This window comes from Sylvia atricapilla, chromosome 13 (assembly GCF_009819655.1).
Source record: "Sylvia atricapilla isolate bSylAtr1 chromosome 13, bSylAtr1.pri, whole genome shotgun sequence".
Lineage (NCBI taxonomy): Eukaryota > Metazoa > Chordata > Aves > Passeriformes > Sylviidae > Sylvia > Sylvia atricapilla.
The window spans coordinates 11,034,734-11,056,495 of NC_089152.1; the positions used below are offsets into that span (position 1 = coordinate 11,034,734).

Sequence of the window (21,762 nt, forward strand, 5' to 3'; positions counted from 1 at the left end):
TATTGTGAGAGAGCAGAGAAAGAGTCCTGGACTGGATGCCTGTAAAGTCTAATTGGAATGCTTCCACTCCCAAATTCTTTGTGCCAAAAATCAAAAATTTTAAAGTGATCAGATATAGGTTATACACTATTGGCCACTCTTGAGCAACTCTCAAGATAAGCACAGATCATTTGTTTTTAATATCAGCAAATACTTCTGATGTTTCAGAAGCATTTGTGAGAGAGTTAGACTGTGTCACTGACGTCACTGGAGTGGAATTAGGTTGCTCATTCAACCCATGCAAAATGGCAAGTGACCAAATACTTTCAGGTTATTCAACATGAGGAACACGATAAAATGACAAACAAGTGGTGATGTTGATGATAATGAGCTGGTTTACCATAATCTTTTTTAGGTACCAAGGACTAGATGAAGAGCTTAGATGTTCTGGTAATACTTACTTTGCATGATTATATGCTTCAATCTCTTCCAGTAATATGCTGTCATTCAAAGAAAAAGGCCTGGTCTTTGCCAAGATTTTAAGTACTACTCCTGCTTCAGAGCCAACAAATATGACTGTGTAGTTCTGGTAGGGTCCAGCTGCGTGGTCTACAGCAATTGCTGTCAATCTGTATCTAGCAAGACCAAAAAGCACATCATTAACAGCAAGTTTTCTTGTTTTCCTTTTCACAGGTGTTACTTTTGAACTGTCATACCTGACACGTGTTTTGGTAAACCAGGGCTCCTCAGTGACTGAGGGAACAGCCGAGTCCATCAAAGGATGAGATTTGATGAAGGAGAGTGTTTCGTCTGGGAAATCAATGGAGGTTTTGTAAGCCTCTGCTAGGCCGTGTTTTGCACAGCAGCCAGGTCTGAAATGAGAACAATATTGTTTTCCTCTTGATATTTTAGTTAATGAGAGAAGGCAGCCGGTTAATGAGCATCCTTATGGCAGAAGTGGCAAGCTCTGCTTTGGGTTTTACCCAACAAGGCATTCAGGAGTGCAGCTGATTTAAGGTATCTCTTTACAGGGACAATGTTATGACATCATGAGTGAAAACCTTTTACCTTGGCTTTGGTACTTTGTCTTCAGGTACAGCTGTCCAAACAGAGTCAGGAGTCTTTTGTTCTTTAAATCTCCCTTTGAAGACTTTCTCAATGTCATCCATGCTGAAAGCACACACTGCTGAACCAGGGATGCTGTAAAATTTGAAGATAGTTTCAAGAACTCAGATTACAATGGCACCAATGTCAGCGTGAGAGAGAACCCGAGATGTGCCTTTGATGAAAGGTTGCTCATCTCTTACCTGTTGAGCTGTGTGGTGAATACACCCACAACAGTGGGCACTCCATTGATTTCTATTATGTCTGTGATGGACTGCAGAACATCAAAGTAGAAGAATGAATCCCCAGGAACTGAGCAGTTGAGCCGAGCTTTCAGAAAGGATGTCCAGTGCTTTTCCAGGACCCTTTGGGAGCCCCCCATGTCATTTTTGCAGATGCGTGCCACACGGGAATACACAGCCTGTGAAAGGCAAAAAGAAAGAAAAAGGGAGAGAGGCTTGAGAGATGCAAGGGAAGCAGTGCTTGTTTCTGAGCCCTTAATAAAACACCAAGATAATGTTGTTAACAGGAAGCTGCCATTTATCTGCACAGAGAAGATGAAAGCAAAATGCATTCAGCTTGTAGTGCACAGGCATCTTAATGTATCACCAAGCAAATGCATCTCCACGGTTTGCTCCCACCCTTTTTGCCTTCAAAATCATATTGTTAGTGAGATTTAAAGACTTTAATTAACCATGTGTAAGGGATTTAATAATTTATTGTAGAATATCCTTCCATGGTGAGGCATGAGTATTATACTCTGTACTGGCATGACTGAATTATTCAATATCCAGCGACATTAGAGAAACTTCTTTGAAACTCTCCTTTTGTGTTGTTTTCTTTTGTTTCTTTAATAAGCATGAAAGCACCCTCAGCTTTTCCATTACTTGGTGCAAGAGTTAAGGCAACAGCAGCACTAAGGCAACAGCACATTGAAAGACACCTGTAGTGAGCTCACTGACAGCAAGGCCTGGAGAACAGAAACAGCTTTCTGGTTGAAGAATGCACTGCTCTAGTTCTCTTTATCTTCCCTCCCTGTAAATTATAACCGTGGTAAAACTGTGCAAGCTTTGTCCCAGTTCTTCCTTCCTATAATGAACTGTGCTAGTTCCTGATGCTGTTTTAGGATGAGCTCTTTCTGCTATGACTCAACGCTCACGGTGACGATACCGACCTTGCCCAAAGTGTTGTGCTCCACAGCAATTTCTCGGAAGAAGAAATAGACATAGTTCCCATATTCTATGGCATGGAGGAAGTGTGGTTCTGTAAGGAAGGGCAAGGAGAAGTTACTTCAAAGAACTGCTCAATGGGAACACGACAGTGACACTGTGAGACTTGGTGGCTCCTCCCCAGGTCCACACCAGCCAATGTGAGCTCCAGTCTTGCAGACACTTGAGGATGTCCAAATACAGGTGCACTGGAGTTTTAAATGAACTTGAAGTCTTTAGCATTGACTAATGGACTCTAAAAAGGCCCCACAGAAATTGTATTTCAACTAAGGTGTTTTGTTACTGCAAATTTGTTTATTGAAGCATTTAACAAAATTTTTGCCTGGTTTTTTTTTTGCATTATACAGCTTTTTAATATTCAGAAAGCCTCGTATATGCTGACATTGTAGCATATGTGTAAACCAGGCTGGCTGCGAATAACATGACCTTCTGTGCCACTGCAATTACATTTGCCATGTGTATGGGAAAATACTCCCCAAATTACCTTTTATCCATTTGGAGTCATACTTTATTGTTCTTAAGGCAGATCCATCCCCCATGCTGCGATAAATAACAGCATCACTTGCCAGGAAATCTGCTACTGTTGCCGAATACAATTTTCCATCTAAAATGGAAGTTGAAAACATGGTATTAAGAGGCCTTTATTAATCTAGAGAATTCTGACTAGCCTGTATTTTTCCCCATTTCTTTACTGTCACACTTCCCCATACTGCTGTAACCTATTTATTAACAGGTCAGCTTCTAATCCTTTGGAGGCCCTTTAAAAAATTTAAGATCAGGGGCACCATGACACCTTTAGCTTTCCTGTGCTTGCTTTAAAAGCTCTCTGTCTCCTTTGGTGTCATTAATCATTTAGACTCATTACAAGTAAAAGTTCTTACCAGCAAAGAGGGCGACATTGGTTTGTCTGGCATCAAATGGGCATCTTGCCAAACCACTAATTTCCTCCCCATCATACTCTAATGTATTCAACTAGAGAAGAAAAATAAATGGGTGATAGTGTCATTTCTATTTTGTGCACTAGCACAAAAGCAAAACATTGTCTTTCCACAAAACTTAATTCAGCACATTGGCTGCTGTCTGTTTTTATTTAACCTTGGAGCATTTTCCAGGCACACTGGATGTATTTGCTATGGCATAACCAGTGCAAGCAAAACCAGTAATAGATTAATGACATCTTCAGGACTCTTACCCGATAGTATCTGCACATAGGGTTAAATGCATTTGTTCCACAGACAAACACCATCTCATCATTTCTTGGAACAAAGACTTTAATGAAGTTATGGCATTCATCCTGAAAACAGAGCAAGATGTATTAATCATAAACTGCATGTATATAATAAATACTAGTGTCATTTTTCTATAATGTGCTATACTTACTTTATGTTTGCCTTTCATAGCACAGTTCTCTCTGTCCTGCTGCTTTGATCGCCATGTTAATTTCTGTTAAAGCAGAACAGAAAGGAACATTTGAATTCCTTGCCACAGCAAATTCTTAAAAAAAACCATTAAAACCAAAGAAAACACCCTTCCCTTCCCAGCATGCATCTGCTCACCTTGCTTGGGATAACTTCTGATTTTGGAACTTCATTTAAGTTTACAGTGTAAACCTGGTCCCTGTTTGCAGAGTAAAAAAACACCAGTAAATTCATTAATTCTATGCCTCTTTATTTGATAAACTAAATCTATTTTCAGAATGTTAGGTTATATCAGCAACTTCTGTGCTTATGGATTTTCTGTGTTTAATGCAAATGGGAGAAGGTTGTTCATAGGTGGCTTTGATTTTTATTGGCGTGGTTCTGAGACAGCACCTGCCGTGTCCAGCTGTCCATCCCTGTCTGTCCATTCTGCTGAGGATTAACCTGGGCTGTAAATATGCAAGTGTGTTATCCTCACTTCCTGCAGCCCTGACGTGTCAGTCCAAGTTTAAAATGATCAGGAGAGGTTTTTATCAGGCAGGGCAGTAATATAAAAGAGGGAAAAGAGCATTTGATCATTGGTTTAAGCTTAACTACAGTAACTGCAGCCTTCAAATCCAATTTTCATGCACTGGCCATAGATATGGTATATTTCTCTGGGAAATTCTGCCCCAATTCTAATTTTTATCATATTCTGCACATTTTTCTAAATGAATTTTACACATAAATGCAAAACCAGAAGAGAAAAGAATTTTAATCTAATGAACTGAGTGAACGAAAATTACCTGCCAGTGATATAAAGTGTGTCTCGAATTTTCAACATTAGTTGGAAGTCCAGTCTGTGCTGAGATTCATTGCCTGAAGGGCGTCCTCTAAATACTGGATATTGCCTTGAATCTGCAAGTAAAAATGGGCTACACCATCACTCAGGATTATAGAGCTAAAGAATCAATATATGGCATTGATTAGCTGTATATACTAGGTGTAGAAGGGTTTAAACTAAATTCCTTGAGTAATGTCTTGAATATAAATGAGGAAAAGATGGCTAATGTCAGCAAATGTTCTTTTTCCTGAAGTTATTGCTGTATTTCTGATTGCTTTTTTAAGAAAATGATTAAGTGTTCTATTACAGATACAAAGCCAGTAAACACATTTCAATTTGAAAAGAATCAGTTTTTTTTTTTTTTAATTTCCCGTGGCGGTGGCCAAGGGAAAAGGAAAAACAAAATCAACATTATAACTTTTTCCCTGGTGTTTAGCAGCCCTTGCAGATCACTTACAGTGGTAGTCCACAACGTTGATGGGGTCCTCGTCTTCGGGGAAGCTGACGGCCCGGCAGCGGGACAGGCTCAGCAGCGTCACCAAGGCACAGAGCATGGGGAGCCTCATGGCTGGGGACAGGTGACAGCACTGCTCAACTACCTGCAAACAGGGACACAGCGGTGAGGCTGCAGCAGCACGGGCCACCAAAGCCACTTCCTGCTGCACAAGAGGCGTTTTGTTTGGATTGGAGCACTGGCAGCAGGGGACATTGATGGGAAACTGCTGCGTGACACAGCCCTGCTCCAAGCTGCTCTGAAACATATTGATGTTTGCTAATTTCTAGCTGGATTTACGGGCATTTCCGAAGAAGCTGACGACTGTCAGCCCATTTAATTCACAAAATCAGAAATAGAACGTACAGGCTGCTGACCTGGCAAGAAAAATTGTCAGACTTGGGATTAGAATTTTAATTAAACTGCAATCTCTTTCCATCCCCTCAATCACCGAATGTCATCCAGCACAAACCCTTTTCCCATAAAGTACCTAAATCTCATCCACAAAACATCATGACACACACAGTGTGTCTGAACATCCATGCTGTGTTTTAATGCCATTGCTTGTCTCCAGGCTGGGCCCATTGTCACAGACCTGCTGCCCAGGAGCAGGCACCTGATGCTTTGCCTTGTGCAGTGACTTACACATGAGGAAAGTAAATGCAAAATGCTGCCCCTGCAGTGTGACAGCCTTGTCACACACTTCCCAAGGGTGGCAAGAGACTCAAATGGGGATGCAATGTTGAACCACCTACCCAAGATGCCATTTCCCCCCTCATTCTGTTTCCTACTGCTGAAGGTTTCAGAGGCTTCCACCTGGGGGTTGTGTGTGTGTGCTCTGTAGATCAGACAGCACAGATCACGACAGCACCACAACATTATACAACAAAGCTTTTAAGAGGGGAAGGGAAACATAACTTCTTCAATTAAACCACAGGGATATTTTAGTGAGCAGAATGTAACTACTCAAGTTGCAATTTGGGTAGGATGCAAGAAAACACATCTCAAAGTGAAATGTGATCTTTAATGACTGCAAGTGGACTGGGCAGGGGTCATATTTCTCATTAGAAATCTGGCAAATGTAATATTATTCCCTCCTCCAACCTTTTGGAAGCATTCATTCAGCCCCAGCTCACAGGTCAGAGCTCTGAGTCATCAGCTCAGTGCCTTGCAGTTGCTGAAATTGCTTATTAAATGCTTTGTCTAAACAGAAAAAAAGAGAAACCATTCCATTTTAATGTTTGAAGACTTTTAGTGAGAAGAACATATTGCCAACACAAAGTGCCAGGCCTGATCCAGCAAAGCACAAAAGTATTAATCATTTAATAATTTGAAAAGCAATTAAAGAAACCCCTTCATAACAACACTTAACCTTTCAGTAATGCCTATGGGGGGCGAAAATGCTGTATTTGTTAATTGATGCTATGGCTGGCTAGGGGCAGGGCTTCCTCCTTCCAGAGGCTGCTGAGCTGTCAGTTCAGGCTGGACTGTGAGGAGACCAGCTGAAAGGCTGGGAACACTTGGGCATGGGGGTGGGGGTGTTGTCTGGATGCCTGCCCATTGCAGACTGACCTGGAAAGAAGCATTTTCCACTGTTAATGATATTTCTGTATCTCAGTCCACCAGTCCAGAACGAATGGGCTGTGCTCTTAGTCAAGATTGATGAGTGCAGTGGTTAATAAACACTAATGATTCCTGGCACTTTCCCTCTGCTCTTCCTTGTCCTGACATGGCCTCTTCAGCTGAAGCATCTTGCGTTAAATTACTAATGAGCAAACTTAAAACAAACTGGAATTAATAAAGTTAGTCAAATTAGTTCTTTCTTGTGAAAGCACCATTACAGCAAAGTCCTGCAGCACTGTGGCTCCCAGACACAATAACAAATCATTAATGCTTACACAATCTTTTCTTGGGGGGGAGGGGGGTGCTTTTTGTAAGGAAAAAAAGGCTCCAAATATCCAGCCCACTCCTTTTCCAGTGAAAGAGAACAGGGAGACACATAAACTGCATGTGGAGTTGGTGCACAGTAACATCTATAAGGTGCTTAGTAAAAGTCCTCCCTGAAGCCTTGTTTTCTTGGAGAACAAATGAATACAAATTGCCAAAGAACAAGAAGCTCTCCCAGACATGTCGGCTGCAGTCAGCATAGAAGATGAGGCTGCTTGTGGCCCACATCAGGACTCAAAGAGACCCTGGCCTGGCTTCAAATTGCACACAACATACAAACTGTACAAATTCCACCTGTACCATGCAGGGGCTTGTAATAGGAAGTTTCTTTTTCCTTCCAGTGTTCCATCTGGGACAAACTGACTGGAGTGACAATTACAAAACTTCCGTGTAACCTGCCTTACAGAGGCAGATACTGATTTCTGGACTCCAGGAAATGGCTGCAGAAAAAAGGGCAACTTGTTTCTGTTTTTAGGTCACAACTGTCAAACGGCAACTTGTTTTTATGTCATGATTATCATGGCCAATAATGCAGCAAACTGTCACAAAAGCAAACAGGAAACAACTGAAATGCCAGGTAAACAAAATATCAGTTCTCTCAAACAGATTCAAATTTCAGGCTGGGTATCAAACTCCCTAAAAAAATGTGAATTTTGTAGATGTAAATCCAGAGGATGTGTTTCCCCAGAGGCTGCATCCAGAGCAGAAATAGATTCACATTTATGTCTTCCCCAAAAACCCCTCAAACATCTCAGGATACTCCAGAGATGAACTCTGAGAATGTACAGGGCAGGAATAGTTATGTTCAGCAATCTTTTCTAACTAAACATCATCTGCCACAAATCTCTATCAAAGAAAATACCAACATGAAGCACAGACCTGTGTCACGACAAGAAAGCAAAGCAGACAGAGAGCTGCAGTGGATCAGCAAACCACAGGTAATCACTTCTCACCAGCCAGGCAACAAGTACAGATCTTTATTATTTTGCTTGTAGACTTATTAAAAGAATATTAACAGTAGCAATGCTTTCCAGCTACATTTGAAAAGAAAATGCACCTGCTTCAAGAGGCTCTTAAATACAGCTTTTATCTGGTTGGACACAGGCTTGAGATCAGAACCACTGAAGAGAGAATAAACTGGGAAGAACAGCTGTTTCCTGGGTAATCAGAAAAATGGGCTCCATCTAGCCCTTGGAGCAGGGGTTTATGACAGCCAGGTGTGGCCTTCTGGTAGACACAGATAGACAAGTGTGAAAGTCGCAATTCCTGCCACATTCAAACCTTTCAGTGGAGGCCACTACTGGGGACTACAAATAACAAAGCTGAAATATCTGCTGGGCCTGGAATAGCTGATTATGAAATGCTGGCAATGTCTACCTTCAAGAAAATGCAGAAAACATTCATACTCTGGGTTTGATTATTTTCCCCTGCCAGGATTCAGCCCAGTCTTTGATTAATTTCTCTTATAAATTGCATTCCTAGCATTTCTGTTAGAAAACAATCCATGGCAATTGCAATGTTTGGAAATTACCATATTGCTATCCTTGTGTTGCAGCTGGGGAATTGAGGCACAGATCAAGGCTGAATTTGTGACCAAGGCCAACCACCAAAAAAGCTTTTTCAAAGGTTCTGAGCTGCTTGGGGTCAGATGTGCTCCTTCCCTGCAGCAGAGACACACTGACCAGTGTCCCTCAGGTGAAAAGCTACTTACAGATCAGAGCTCCTCTGGCCACGTGGCCTATGCCATAATGAGTTGTGTCTGCAAGGAGAAAGGACTAGAGGTGTAAATGTTAACTGGTGGCAAAAATCCACCTTGTTAAGGAGGCGAGCAGGCTGCCTGAAACAGGCCTCAGGGAGATGCTGTTGGTCAAATGGGAGGCAGGCAGTTGTCCCAAGTAATAAACCGGCTCTTTGTGGCTGCCACCACCTTTCAATCTCAGATAGAAACCCCATCCTTCAATTCCTGATTGGGGGAATCCAGAGAAGCAGGATATAATTTCTGCTAAAATATGAGCCTGCCTTCAAACAATCACACATGAAGGGGAACAGGCTGGTGTTTCTTGCCCATTAATCTATTCCAGCCTTTGACAACGTGCTGGTGACGCTCCATCAATCATCTTTCCGTGCACTGCCACGTAAAAGAGAAGGGGGAAGGGAAAGGGCATTCAGCCAGCTGGGGAGAAGCAACATATAAAATGGCTTCAAACCAGACTGATGCAATAGTTTCTACTTACTGAAAAAAAAAAATTCTTAAAAATTTTCTTAACACGATAAACGCTTCTCAGAATGCTAAGCACAGACAGGACTGCAGTACAGCAAATCCAGGCTCAAGTTCAAGACAGGTCAGAACAAAAGATACATCCTAAAACTTCGCTCACTCGTGGAGGGTTTGGCAAGGGATGGAGGAAAGGGTTGGAATAATAAAAGCTGAGTAAATGACTACATCACCTTCCTCCTCCACCAGCGTCAGGTGAGTCTGAGGTGGAGGAGGAAGGTGATGTAGTCATTTACTACAGGTAAATGATAGCCTCCCTCGGGTGAGACCAAGGATCCCCGCTGTGCTTTGAAGTACAAGTTGGCCATAATGTTGAGGAGGGACAGGCAGAATTGATTAGTAATATGCTGAGCCTAGTCAATTTATGTTGATGTGGTTTCCCACAATCCCAGCTGACTGGATTTGGACAAATCAGGAAATCCCTGCTGTCCTCTGTTTCTTCCTGCATGCAAATGTTTCCCTGAGGGCACTAATTAGTGCAAAGGCACTGACTAGTGCTTCTCAGATGGTACCTTCTGAAATTTTGAGCATGAAACCAGTCTAATAATAAAAGTTAAGCCAAAACAGAACAATCTTTTACTGCTGCTTGTTCACAGATGTTCAACAAGTTTCTCAGGGCCTAGAGCTGAGACTTCAGTTCCTGACACAGAGCAAGGCTGATCCTGTGCCAACCCCAGCAGCTCCCACTGAGCCCCTGAGACAAGCCCTCCTGAGGGGCACAGGACACCCTTGGACAGAGGCTTCAGGGCACTGAGCCCTTGGCCAAAGCAGTGCCTTAAAGCTCTTTAACCAGAAGAACACTCAAGCAACAAAGATCTGTTGGCCAGGCTACAGCAAGTCACAGGTCCCATCTGCGCACAAAAAAAGGCTGAATAGGAACTTACTTGTGTTTAGCACCTCTCCCCCCCCTTTTTTTTTTTGATGCAAAGGACTAGTGTAGAAAGGTTAAAGATCTTGTTTACTGCAGCCTCAGGGATTATCTTTTGATGTACAAATCACTTATGGTCTACTAACAGCAGTTAAAAAACACTACGTGAAAAGGGTAGGGTTCAAGTTCTGGGCTTCATGAAGTTAAAAGCCTGCCGGCAGTGACTCTGCTGTAGAGGGTTAAGGATTTGCACCTGAGTTTACTTGCTGATGGTAACTGCTGCCAGGTGGGAGAAGTTCAGCTCCTTGAGGCAGCTGCAGAGAGAACACAGCTCGCCAGTGAGTGCAGAGTACAGAAGGGGAGAGTGTTGCTCAATTTCGGTTTGTTGACCACGTCAATCCTTTCAGAAGATAAAACACTCAGAAGAAAATATATGAAGGTGGTACAGACTGCCTTCAGGGGTGCCATAGACTTGTAGAAATGTGCACATTGGCAACCACAGATGCACCAGAACCTTCACCCAGAATAGCACCTAGTCCCTGCTGTGACTGGAATAAAATACCTCCAGAGCAGAGCCACACACTGGGGGAACCAGACCAAAGTGTGTTTTGGTAATCAAAATATAAAAATGGAGCCTTCTTGTACCCTCTGAGTCAAAATATACGATCAACATGGCCCAGGGTCTGGTGCCTCAAACTCTAGAGGGAGAGCCAACATTTCTTTTTCCTTTCTCTATTTTTTTGTCTTGGTCTTTTTTTTCTATGTCTTACTGTGTGAAATGTGCATGATGAGTCATTTGCTTACAAGCCAGAAAGTATTCCACATAGAATGCAACATTTGCCTTAAAAATCTGTATCAGTATTTATGATATGAAAGACGGGGGATTAGATTCCCATTTTAGGTCATATCTATACATAGGATTTCCAATGATGCAATTGCATTATAGCATGGTAAGTCCTCCCCAAACAGGGATACAATAGCCAGCATCAATGCAAGTGTGATTTTCTTTATAATTCTTTTTAATGTCATTCCAGTATGTGTTTCTTCTAATGAAGGCTGACTTCAGTAAAGCTCCTGAAGGCAATGCCTGACACAGAGGTTTAGTGTACATTCAAATCTTAGAGATTCTCTATGATGTGATAAATCCATGTTGTGGAATTTGGTGACAGATTGTTCCAGCTAATTATCAAATAACACAGAATAATATTTATGGCTATAATGAAAGAAGGGTACTTAATTCTTGAAGTCCCTTTTAGGAACACAAAGTATGATTTTGTATGAATGAATAGGTAATAAAAACTCTGTCCTATAAAGGTACACCCAAATGTAAACTTGCGGTATGCAGCCGTCCTTACTTTTTATAAAAACTTTAAAGTCTGCAGCTCTGAAGAAAAAATTTAGGATATTTAGAGCTGAGATATTAATTGAGCATGAAAGTGCAAATAACAGGTCTGTTATTTTAAGATAATACTTGACTTCTTTTAAGGATTCTGCATTAACACCTCTTGATCTATGCCTAAGTAAAAAAAGATAGTTTAATATTAAAGTGATGAAACCCTACCAGTGAGTATCACAGCTTTCATCTTAATTGGCTTATGGCAGTGCCAGCTACACTTCAGTTGTTTGCAGGCTTTGAACGTTGCAGCAAGCGCACCCCTCTTGCTCTAGAACGAGCTGACAGAACTTGCAAAGTGGATGGGGTGACTTTTAATGATGCAAGTGTTTAGTGGTTGATTAGAAGCACTTTGAGGGCTAAATTCTCCTGTGATCAGAAATTTACTTGAACACCAGATAGTTTCAGCAGGAAAGGAAATAAAATGCTGAGCAAACTGTAAATGATTGCCTCAATTATGGTTATTTTAAGTTAATTTTTGAGACTGAATGTTAACTACCTTCCCTTGTAAGGGTGACATGAAAGTCCTGCACCTGAAACCAACCTCTGCTTTCAGCTCACATCTAGGGTCAAATCTGTTCTGGTTTGCAAAGCTCCTGCAGGACATGCTTTCCTTGCAAGTTTGCCAGGGCTGGGCTATCAGTGATGGAGTGCAAGGTGCTTTAACTTAAGCAGTGCTCTGGATTCACCATTTTAGCAGATCTGCATTTCATTAATTTAAAGTGCTCATGCCCAACCGGGACTGCCCTAAGGATATACTAAATTTATTTGTGGAAGTGTCCATAGACTGGTGCAGAGAATGTCAGTACAGTGACATTTGTTCCACACTCTGGGCATTGATCCTCCATTCATTCCTGGCCATGGGCAGCTCTGGTAGCAGGAACTCCTACCCCTGCCCTGACCCCAACCTGAGGGAAGCAAAGCCACCCTGCTGGGGAGATCAGCTGTGGCTCATCAGGGTGAAGTCCTGAGTACCTCCAGCTCCCAGTTCTGTCAGAGGTGTCTGATGCTTTTGATTAATGTTTTTGACCAAAATACTTTTATCCTGAAAACTAGGGAGAACTCCTTAAACCATAATGGCAAAGACCTAATTACCTCCCAAAGTACATACAGGCTTGGATGTAGGTACAGTAAGACCCAAACTGCCTCTCTTGGCTGGAAACAAAACCTAGATCAAAGTATCACTTTTCTTTCCTGTAGGAGGGTTGGCTACAAGTATGGGTCAGTGCTGGAAGTGAAGGAAGTCAGGGTTCTTCCTGGAAGCCTGCAGAACATGATTTACATAGCAAAACTGCCACTCATTTCAGCATGATTAAGCATCATCTGATAAGGTTACTCTGAGACAGGTATAAACCAGTACTTGCAGGTGAGGACATAATGAAGGTCTCAAGCACAACTTGCACAAGTCCAGCTGACGCCACAGCCAAGGGAGTTGCTGGCAGCACCCCGGCCCTGCTGTCTGCCAGCCCTGTTGTCTCCCAGCCCGGCAGAAAGCAGTCTAAGCAGCCTTCCCCCTGAGCAGGGCTGCAGCCCTGATCCTGAGATAAGTGCTGCCCATTTGAGTGCTGGCTGGAGCCCAGGAGGTCAGGGTTTGCCTACCGGATGAAGTGAATGGGATGTTTTGAAATGGAAGGGAGGTTTGGGGGAAGGAATATGCCCCAACAAGCAGGGCAGATGGAGGAAAAAGAGATTTGCACTGTGGAAAGGGCACATCTGCTGTTCAACAGGCTGTGCCTCAGACAATGTTGCTGTCAACCTCACTCCAGAAAGCATCACTTCTTTCCACCCACTGCTCTCCCCTGCTACAAACATCCCTCCAGCATCTGATCACTGTGCCTTGCTGGAGCATTGCTGGCTTGAGTTGCTGCTGCTGGGGAAAAGGCTGCTGCATGTCACTGCTCTCACTTCAGAGAGAAAGTAAATGGCTGCGGAAAATGCAAAGGGAGAGACAGCAGAGGACTCAACAGGCAAGAAGCACATGAGAGATCCTGAACACTGTGCTGGTATTCTCAGTATGCCATTCTCAGGGCTGGAATGGTCAGCCAGCCTTGCCTGCAGGAATACTGAGACTGCAGCCTACAGAGACTGGGGAACAACACATTTTTAACTAGTCTTGGTTTTTCTGCAGGGACAAATCTGGTAGCTGGCCACTCAGTTACCTATTTATACATGCAAAGCATGTGCCCTGCCCCTTTCCTAGGCACCATCAATGACATGTACAAAACACAGGCATGAAAAGCTGGAGGAACCTTGAGCTCAAAGTTAACAATTACTATTATCTTGTTACGATTAAAGATTAACTACACCAGTAAAAGGATGTGTTATGAAATGTCTTTCCCAGGCTGGCAGTAAATAGAGAGTTTTGCTTTCTTGGGTTTTTTTTTTTTTTTTTTTTTTTTTAATCTTAGTCTTGTCAGGATTTGGAGAAATTGTTTAAACTGCTGCTTTTATTTACCATAATACCAAAATGTTGTCACTTGCCACGTGACTGCTCATACTTTCATTTGAGATGTTGTGCAGAAACACATGGAAATCTGGTGAAGGCAAACCAATTTTAGAACATGTTCCGAGCAATTGTTTTGCAGCACTGCCCTACAGTATGAAGTCTCTTCCATTTCTTAAATTGCCTAATCAAATGCAGACTCTGTTCCAGTCACGCTAAATTTTCACATAATGGCAGAAAAATACTTCTTTCTAGCCTAGCACTGAACAGTTGGATCACATTATCACATTTGCTGCCTTTGTAGTCTCCAAGTGTGTATTTGTAAAAGTATGTATATACATATTCACAGGGGAGGGGGAGAACACTGGTGCTCATGCTGTGAAACCCTGGGGATGGTCAGAGGGACAGGGATACGCCTTGAGAGGTGCCTTTGCTGAGGGTCTTTTATGGGGACCTGGCTTACCAGAAATGCAGAGTAGTGGTGAAAATTTCATTTTTATTTATTTAGAAATCAGATGCATTAGTGCAGCATTTGATCTGGCTGATTCCTGGCCCTGCAGCCTGTTGAAGTTATTAAACTGATATAAATGCAGTAAGGTAAACCACATTTACTTGTTGCCATTAGGGGTTCGAGACAGGACTGGTGAAATGTGCAGCCACGGCTCTCTCTGCTCGGGGTCCCAAGCTTGGGCACATCCCTGTGCTGATTTGGGGAACTCTGCACCACAGAACTGCCCACTTTCCACAGAGCAAACACAGCCTGCAGAGCCCAGCCATGGCAGCGTTTGCAACTGGATGCAGCCATGCTGGGCACCAGCCCTCCCTTCTCTTTTACTTGGGCTCCATCACCTCATGATAACATTCACTCTGCAACACAAGGGAAATATTGGCATCACAATACTTTGGCATTTTGACTAGTGAGACACAGAGAAGTCACAGATCAGACCTTTCAGAGTAAAATCTAAAAAAAAAATATTCAAATCAGTAACATATGGACTGCAAGTGCTTGAATCAAGGTCAGAAGGAAATCTGTGCCAAATCAGGGAAGGAGACTTAGGGCTTTAAAGATTTCTATTACAGCCTGTCCCATTCTCTCTTCCACACCAGCCTCCCCAGATCCCCAACACAATTACAATGTTTCCTTAAATCCTTGGGTTGTCACTAGTAATATTGGCCAGTGTAACAACATGACAAGATAATCATACCTATCTCCACACTATTTAGGTCTGCAGGTCTATTTTTCTTACCCATCTGCACCAAACATTTAGGTTTGTGCTGGCATAGATTGCTGCTGAAGAGCAGTATTTAGCCATGAGCAGTGTTATGTTTTGGGTGAGGATGAAAACCTGATGCTTTAGGAGGAGGAAAAGCCATAATCCACTCTCACAGTAAAACCTGTATAGTGGTACGCAAGACAAAAAAAAAAAAAAAATTCTATCCATACCCTTGCAGGAAATCAGATTAATCCCCAAAGCATGAGATTTGATTATTTTTGTCTGAGGTTATCATCAGGGAAAAAACCTACATAATGCTAAAAATACCCACACAGCATTTACTTTATGAAGAAAATATGATTTACTGAGCAAAAACAAATTACTGGCTTTTCGGTGTTAATCTTCGATAAACACGTGCTGGGTTAAAGAAACTGTCACAGAGAGAAGTTTGCAAATTGAAAGAAACCATTCAACTCTGCAAGATTATTTCCCCCCTCCCTTATTACTCCTTTCATGAGACACCTGGGGACATTGTTCACACACTGTTGACAGCTTTCCCACTACTGCTTCTCCTCTGTTATCCGTTCCCTTCTCTCAGGCACTCGTCCCCAGGTGGCGATACACAAAAGAGCTATACTTGCAAGGGGTGCCAAAGCTGGCTCTTGGACAACTGTCAAAGAGAGCCAGAGGGCCCTCTCCTGCCTCCCAGGTTGGTTGGTTCAAGTTGTTTCCACTGACCCACCAGGCAGTGCTCTGGTATTTCACTCCTGAGAGCTGCTCAGGAAACACACACTGCCTTCACAGCCCTTTCTTGCTTTGGCTACCATCACACCAATCGTGGCAGAGTCATGCTCCCTCATGCTGGGCTACATTCAAGTGCCATCTAAAATTTCAATACTGCAGCCTTAACTACACATGAAGGATTTTTGTAAATTAAATAGGCATTTTTCTTCTCTGTGGTCTCCCAAAACTCGATGGTTACACAGCCCGATGGGGCACGTAGGGGTTCACACAACATGGGAAGGGGGTACCTAAATGGAGGCACAGCATAAACAGCTTGACATACAAGCGTGAAGATTTTCTATCGACCCCAAAGTGCATCTGTCATGATAGACAGACACAGAAATAGCAGCAACACTTTGTGCTGGTGCTGCAGTCCCTGCCCACCGCCAGTGCCCATACACATGCCTGGGAAGCGAGGCAGCAGCACTTGAGGGAAATACCTTTTGTTTCACACTGCAATAAAGTTCTGAGGAGGGCCCTACCCAGCATAGGTGTGAGCTGGTACTTTATCGCTGCTCGAGAAAGCAGAGTCCCAGCCGCCACGACCATTTGGTAAAAAAAGATGAACTATGTAGCTCGCATTAAGAAAAGCCTATTATTGCAGTAATAGCTGAATGACCAGCTGATCAGCTCTCAGCTCTTCTGAGGTTTCACTCCTACTGCTGGTGGGCAGCCAGTCTGTGATGCTGGTCCCCAGCACTCACTCGTTACCTTTCTAGATGAGCAACTCTGTGTTTGCCTCCCCGCTGTCCCTCACACACTTGAAGAGCCCCCTGCCACGCATCTGCCAATTAACTCCTCATTCTCATCCCAGGCCCTCTTCAAAGCTCCCCTTTGCCTGTGATGCCGAAGTGTGTGTGCCCCCTGTCCCTGACACATGAGCTCAGCTGTGTTTAGGTGGCTTGTGCACCAGCACAGCTGCTGGTTATGCAGGTCAACATGGCTCTTCTGCTTCTAGAGGCCACTGCCCAACTGGACCCATCTGCCATCTCTTTTAAATCATCCACTGTGGGAACAGGACCCTTACCTTTCATTCTGTCTTTTCCCAGTGCCTATCCAATTAGAAAACTGGCTACAATTTGGCTCTTAGATGTAACAGTAAAAAAAAAAAAAAAGTAATGGCAACAACAAACCTTTTTGCACCAAGAGTCTCTGTGTGCAAATACAACCTCTGTTATGTTACCAAGGTCAGGCAGACCAAGGCCATTCCGCTGTGTGAGAATATAAATCAAAGCTGTCCAGGGACTGATTTAGTTTACAAGGTTTGTAACCATTCTGGACAGAACAAATGTTACTTGCTTGCCTGAGCACCTTGCTCCTCCTCTTTCACCACCACTTCTTTGCTCCTCCACTCCCACCAAGCCCCTCCCTTCCCACTAATACCTCTTGACCTCCTTTGCTCTTGAAAGCAAAAGTTCTCTTCTAGCAAGAAAGCAGTGGCTCACACATGACAGAGCCATGCCAGGCCAATTTATTTAAATTATGCAAAAATCCCAACAAGTAAAATCAGCAGAGAGTCACAAGTACATTCACCTGGTGATTACCTGCCATTCACAGCACACATCAGAATTAAAACAACAAATCCTGTAACAACTTTTCCTATTGCATTCATAGATCTGCAAAACAAACCAAGGAAAGCATCTGTAGCAAGTATTAGAGTCTGGGCACAGATCCTGTGAAATCACATGGTTTCCGTTGTGGAACTAAAAAGGCTTCTACAAGAATGTGTGAAATACACAGCCGAAATCCTCCATTTCTTTCTGTGCTCCTTGGCAGTTTGTGTGGCTAAGTTAAAGCGGCAAGTTCTGTTTCTTTAGCTGGCGCTTCCCAAGCACACCCCAATCTGCACACTGAGTGCACACAGGATTCAGCCAGCAAGCTCCCCCTCAAGTACGGACAGAGTTAATGCCATCCCACTCCAAACAACAGGTTGCTGTCTCCAGACTGGAGCCCTGCAAAGCAAGAGTCCAGCGGTTGCCTCACTCCTCCCAGATATTTTGCAGCCCTTCCTTCTGCAGGTGTGCACACTGAGCTGCAGTGGGGCTGGGCAGCGGTGCCAGAATGAAAGAAACTTCACGTTCTGGATGTTAACTTTAGTTACCATAGCCAGACAATGCTGCCAGTGGCGTGGAAGAAAAAATTGCTGTAGCCAGCTGTGCTGTTCACAGTCGGGTGGTTTCTGTGTAGCTCCAAATGGTTATGGAGCCAGTAGCCTGTTGTGGCCAAGGACAGGATGATGGATGGTCTACACACACTGTCCAAGCAGGGAGAATGGCAGAAGTTCACTTCAGGGTTGTTAAAATGCTAATCTGGGTTAGTTAACAAAAGCCGAATGGAATAGAAACGTTAGGGAAATAAATACTACTCATACGTTGTATATATGCACTACGGATTTGATCTCTGTGGTTAACACAAACATTTGACTTTGGAAGTGGGACAATTCAACAGTCTTCCTGTCTGAATAAATGGAATCAACTTCTGATATTAGCTGTACTCTAATTACTGTCAAGCCACGGTGAGGGAAAGCAGGCTATGGCAGACAACACACACAGCTCCACAGACATCATCGAAAGGGCAGTAATACTATTCTCACTGCACACCTCTTCCATGTGACACGGGAACAAATCAGAACCCACTTTCTCTTGAACTTAAGGCTGGCAGCTATTCACAGAACAAGTAACAGCTTAATAAAATGGCTTAGATGGATTTTAACAGTAACTGCAGTAGCTTATCGGATGCATAAGAAGGGATCATCTGTTCGAGCAGCAGTTTTGACGAAAGCGACATTTGAACTGTTTTAATTACATACAGAGTTGCTAAGACTGAAAATAACTTGTACTACCCAATGCCAGTAATATGCCTTATTCCATCTTTTCTTAATTACTTGTGAAGCAAATTATTACTTTATCAAGTGGAAAGGTATCTGATCTTATCAATCTGGAATTAGAGGTATGTTTATCATATGAGTATGTAATCAACCATCATCTCCTCTGTTCAGTAAGCAAACACACAGTCTAAGCCTTGAAAAATATCAGACACTGCAACGTAAGTAAGCTCCACTTAAGCTTATACAGACATAGAAGCTGCTGAACTGTTTCCTTTGTCTTATAAAGAAAGTCTAGAACTGAAACAGTCTCAGTCATACCACTTTTCTACACCTGATGAAAACTGACCGTATTCTCCATTTGACTTCAGATTTCAAATTCCTTTTTATTTTTCAGAAGAAGAAACAAACAGAGCATTTCGGCATTTCCATGCAGGTTGTGTCCAGCTAACTGGGCTAACCTGACTTCAGGGCATACTGAGTCCTGTGTTAACCACACTAATGCTTTAAAAATAATTTAAAACACATAAAAATCCAGAACTGAAATCTGAACGTGATCACCTGTAGTAAGGCCAGAAAATACATTATTACAGATGCCTAACATACACTTTGAACTGAACTTCCAAGCTAGTGTTTTCCTTCACACACCTCTCATGACAGGCCCAATGGATCAAAGATCAACTTAGAGTCAATTAAGCATCCTAGCTATTTATGTGCTCTTCATAAATAGACAGCAAAGTTATGGTGGCTCCACGGGGTAAAGTATCTGCTCTAACAGTCAGCTCAGCTCAGCCGTTCCCAGAAACGTTCAGATGGTCCAGCTCAAAGGGCGCGAGAGGCTGGGGGGAGAAAACCCGCAGCCATACAGCTGGTTTGTAGAGCTGTGACAGGGCCATCACTGTATTCCTGGCACACACTCCTGCATCACACAAAGCACATTTAGAAAATGATGTTATCTCTGTTGCATCTCACCATAAAGGAGAACAGGTAGTGACAGACTGCAGGATATGGGGGAGGAAGGTTCACTGTAACTAAAAGTGCAGATGAAAGTGAGAAGCTGGTTAAATAAACCAACGTAGAGCCTCTGGGATATACTTTTTTGGCTGCCTTTCTGAAAACAAATCTGAGCTACATAATTCAGAATCCTAATAAATTCTTACTACTAACTTTTTCTTCCTGATTAAAAAAAAAAAAAAAAAAAAAAAAAAAACAAAAAACCAAGCTTTATATTAGTCACACAAAAACTGTTGAAGTTCGTGATTATGTAGAGAAGAAATCAGAGCACTAAGCTGGCAATTTGTTTTTATCTAAGCCAGAGTAAATGTTTATATAATATCTGCCAACATAACAAAATATGCCCGTCACTTACTACATTAAACATGATTCCATACAACTTAATTTACTGAAAGGAATTGAAGTAGACTTTAGAGGTGCACACAATTTTATAGCATGAATAAAGCAGGAAAAACGTCTATTCTCTTTTGCTACAAAAGTAATTGCAAAGCTTTACAATGAGCTTCCTGTTGGACTTGGAAAAAGGAGAGAACCTCAGAAAATTCACTGTGAAAGTATTTGTATGTGAGAGCAACAGACCAGCAGTAAATGCCTCTAAGACAGTCGGAAGCTGTTTCTTCAGATAATATTTAGGGAACATTAATAAGACCAACAACTTGAAGCACAAAGGTATCCCGATAAAGACGCTTTTTTTTTTTCCTCCAAAGGAAACAACTAGGGGCAAAAAAAAAAAAAAAAAAAAAGCCACACATTTACAGAGCACTGAACAGTATTCTGGAGGAAGTTTGCTGTAATTCCTGCACATTATGTGTGAAGCGTGTGTGTGTGTGTACATGGATAAGCTACAATACCATCTGTACAGCAAGTGCCACATATGTGAGCATTATGAACCATCATTGCTGCTGCTATGCTCAAAAGTAAATGTATTCTAAGCCACACACACATACAAATACAAATTACTTTACACACAGGGCTGAATTTTGCTCAAATTACTCACAGGCTAATGCCTGGGATACAGACATAATCTTGACCAGAAGTAAGAAACAACTGAAAGGCTGGCAGAAACCCACTAATTTAAGACTAGCTACATTCATGCTAACAAGTGGGATATCCACCGGAACTACAATTTTTTCAACACATCAACCTAAAGCAGTTAACTGCGTTTTTCAACTCACAAGATAAAACATAACAACCATAAAAAGAAACCCCTCCACAACCACCCCACAGCCCTTTAAAACACAGGCGTAATACCTACCTAGATACATCTGTGTGACCTTTCATTTCCATTCATTCTTATAAATAATAAAGAAGGTTTTAAACCCTAATTACTCCTTGAAAGCAGCTGTATCGGTTTCTGCAGTGATGAAATGCCCCCACCCCCAGGAAAAAAAAAAAAAAAAAAGTTTCCCCGCTCTGCACCTGAGCATTGTTTTCGGCAGGAGGGCGGGCGCGGAGCTGCTACGGGGATAATTCAGAACTGACTCCAGTATTTGTTTCCATCCATAATTGATGGGGAGCTGGAAACGGCGGCTCCCTCTGCCTCCCAGCGCCCGGCTGCTGCCGGGGAGCCCGTAAATCACGCCCGGCCAGGCTACCCGCCCCGCCGGCAGCGCCGAGCCCCCTCAGCCCCCGACGCGGCGCCAGCCCCGACTCACCCCAAGCGCCCCGGGGCGACTTCGCCGGGGACAAACCCGACGGCTCCGCTTCGGCTGCCCCGTGTGCGGCCGGCGCCGGACGCCGCCCGCTCGGCTCGGCAGCGCGGCCGCGCTCCCGCCGCTCTCCCCGGTACCTGCGGCCGCCGCTCCGCTGTTCGCGGCCGCCGCCCGCCGGCGGGGCCCGCTCCGCCCGCCGTGCCCCGCCGAGCGCCCCATCCCGGCGCTGCGCTGGGAGCCGGGGCGGCGCGGGGGAGGCGCCCCGGGGCCGAGAGCCCGCCCCTGCCTCCACCTCCCGCGAAC

At 43.4% G+C, this 21,762-nt stretch overlaps 1 protein-coding gene across 7 annotated transcripts in view; it reads right to left on the reverse strand.

Moving 5' to 3' along the window:
* Positions 1 to 21,544, reverse strand: part of SEMA6D (semaphorin 6D) — a 29,009-nt gene extending 7,465 nt beyond the window's left edge. For 4 of the 7 annotated variants that reach the window (XM_066328426.1, XM_066328424.1, XM_066328425.1 and 1 more), the window contains exons 1-12: positions 5,011 to 5,750; positions 4,516 to 4,627; positions 3,869 to 3,929; positions 3,693 to 3,755; positions 3,505 to 3,606; positions 3,194 to 3,284; positions 2,797 to 2,916; positions 2,258 to 2,346; positions 1,287 to 1,504; positions 1,048 to 1,179; positions 696 to 851; positions 441 to 614 (exon numbers count right to left, since the gene is read on the reverse strand). In XM_066328426.1, coding sequence (XP_066184523.1) covers positions 441 to 614; positions 696 to 851; positions 1,048 to 1,179; positions 1,287 to 1,504; positions 2,258 to 2,346; positions 2,797 to 2,916; positions 3,194 to 3,284; positions 3,505 to 3,606; positions 3,693 to 3,755; positions 3,869 to 3,929; positions 4,516 to 4,627; positions 5,011 to 5,314 — 1,622 coding nt within the window. In that variant the 5' untranslated portion in view covers positions 5,315 to 5,750. Of the gene's footprint in view, positions 1 to 440; positions 615 to 695; positions 852 to 1,047; positions 1,180 to 1,286; positions 1,505 to 2,257; positions 2,347 to 2,796; positions 2,917 to 3,193; positions 3,285 to 3,504; positions 3,607 to 3,692; positions 3,756 to 3,868; positions 3,930 to 4,515; positions 4,628 to 5,010; positions 5,751 to 21,462 lie in introns of those variants that run through there. The other 3 variants (XM_066328428.1, XM_066328427.1, XM_066328422.1) reach the window with 2 other exon arrangements.
* Between the last annotated feature and the right edge of the window lie 218 nt (positions 21,545 to 21,762).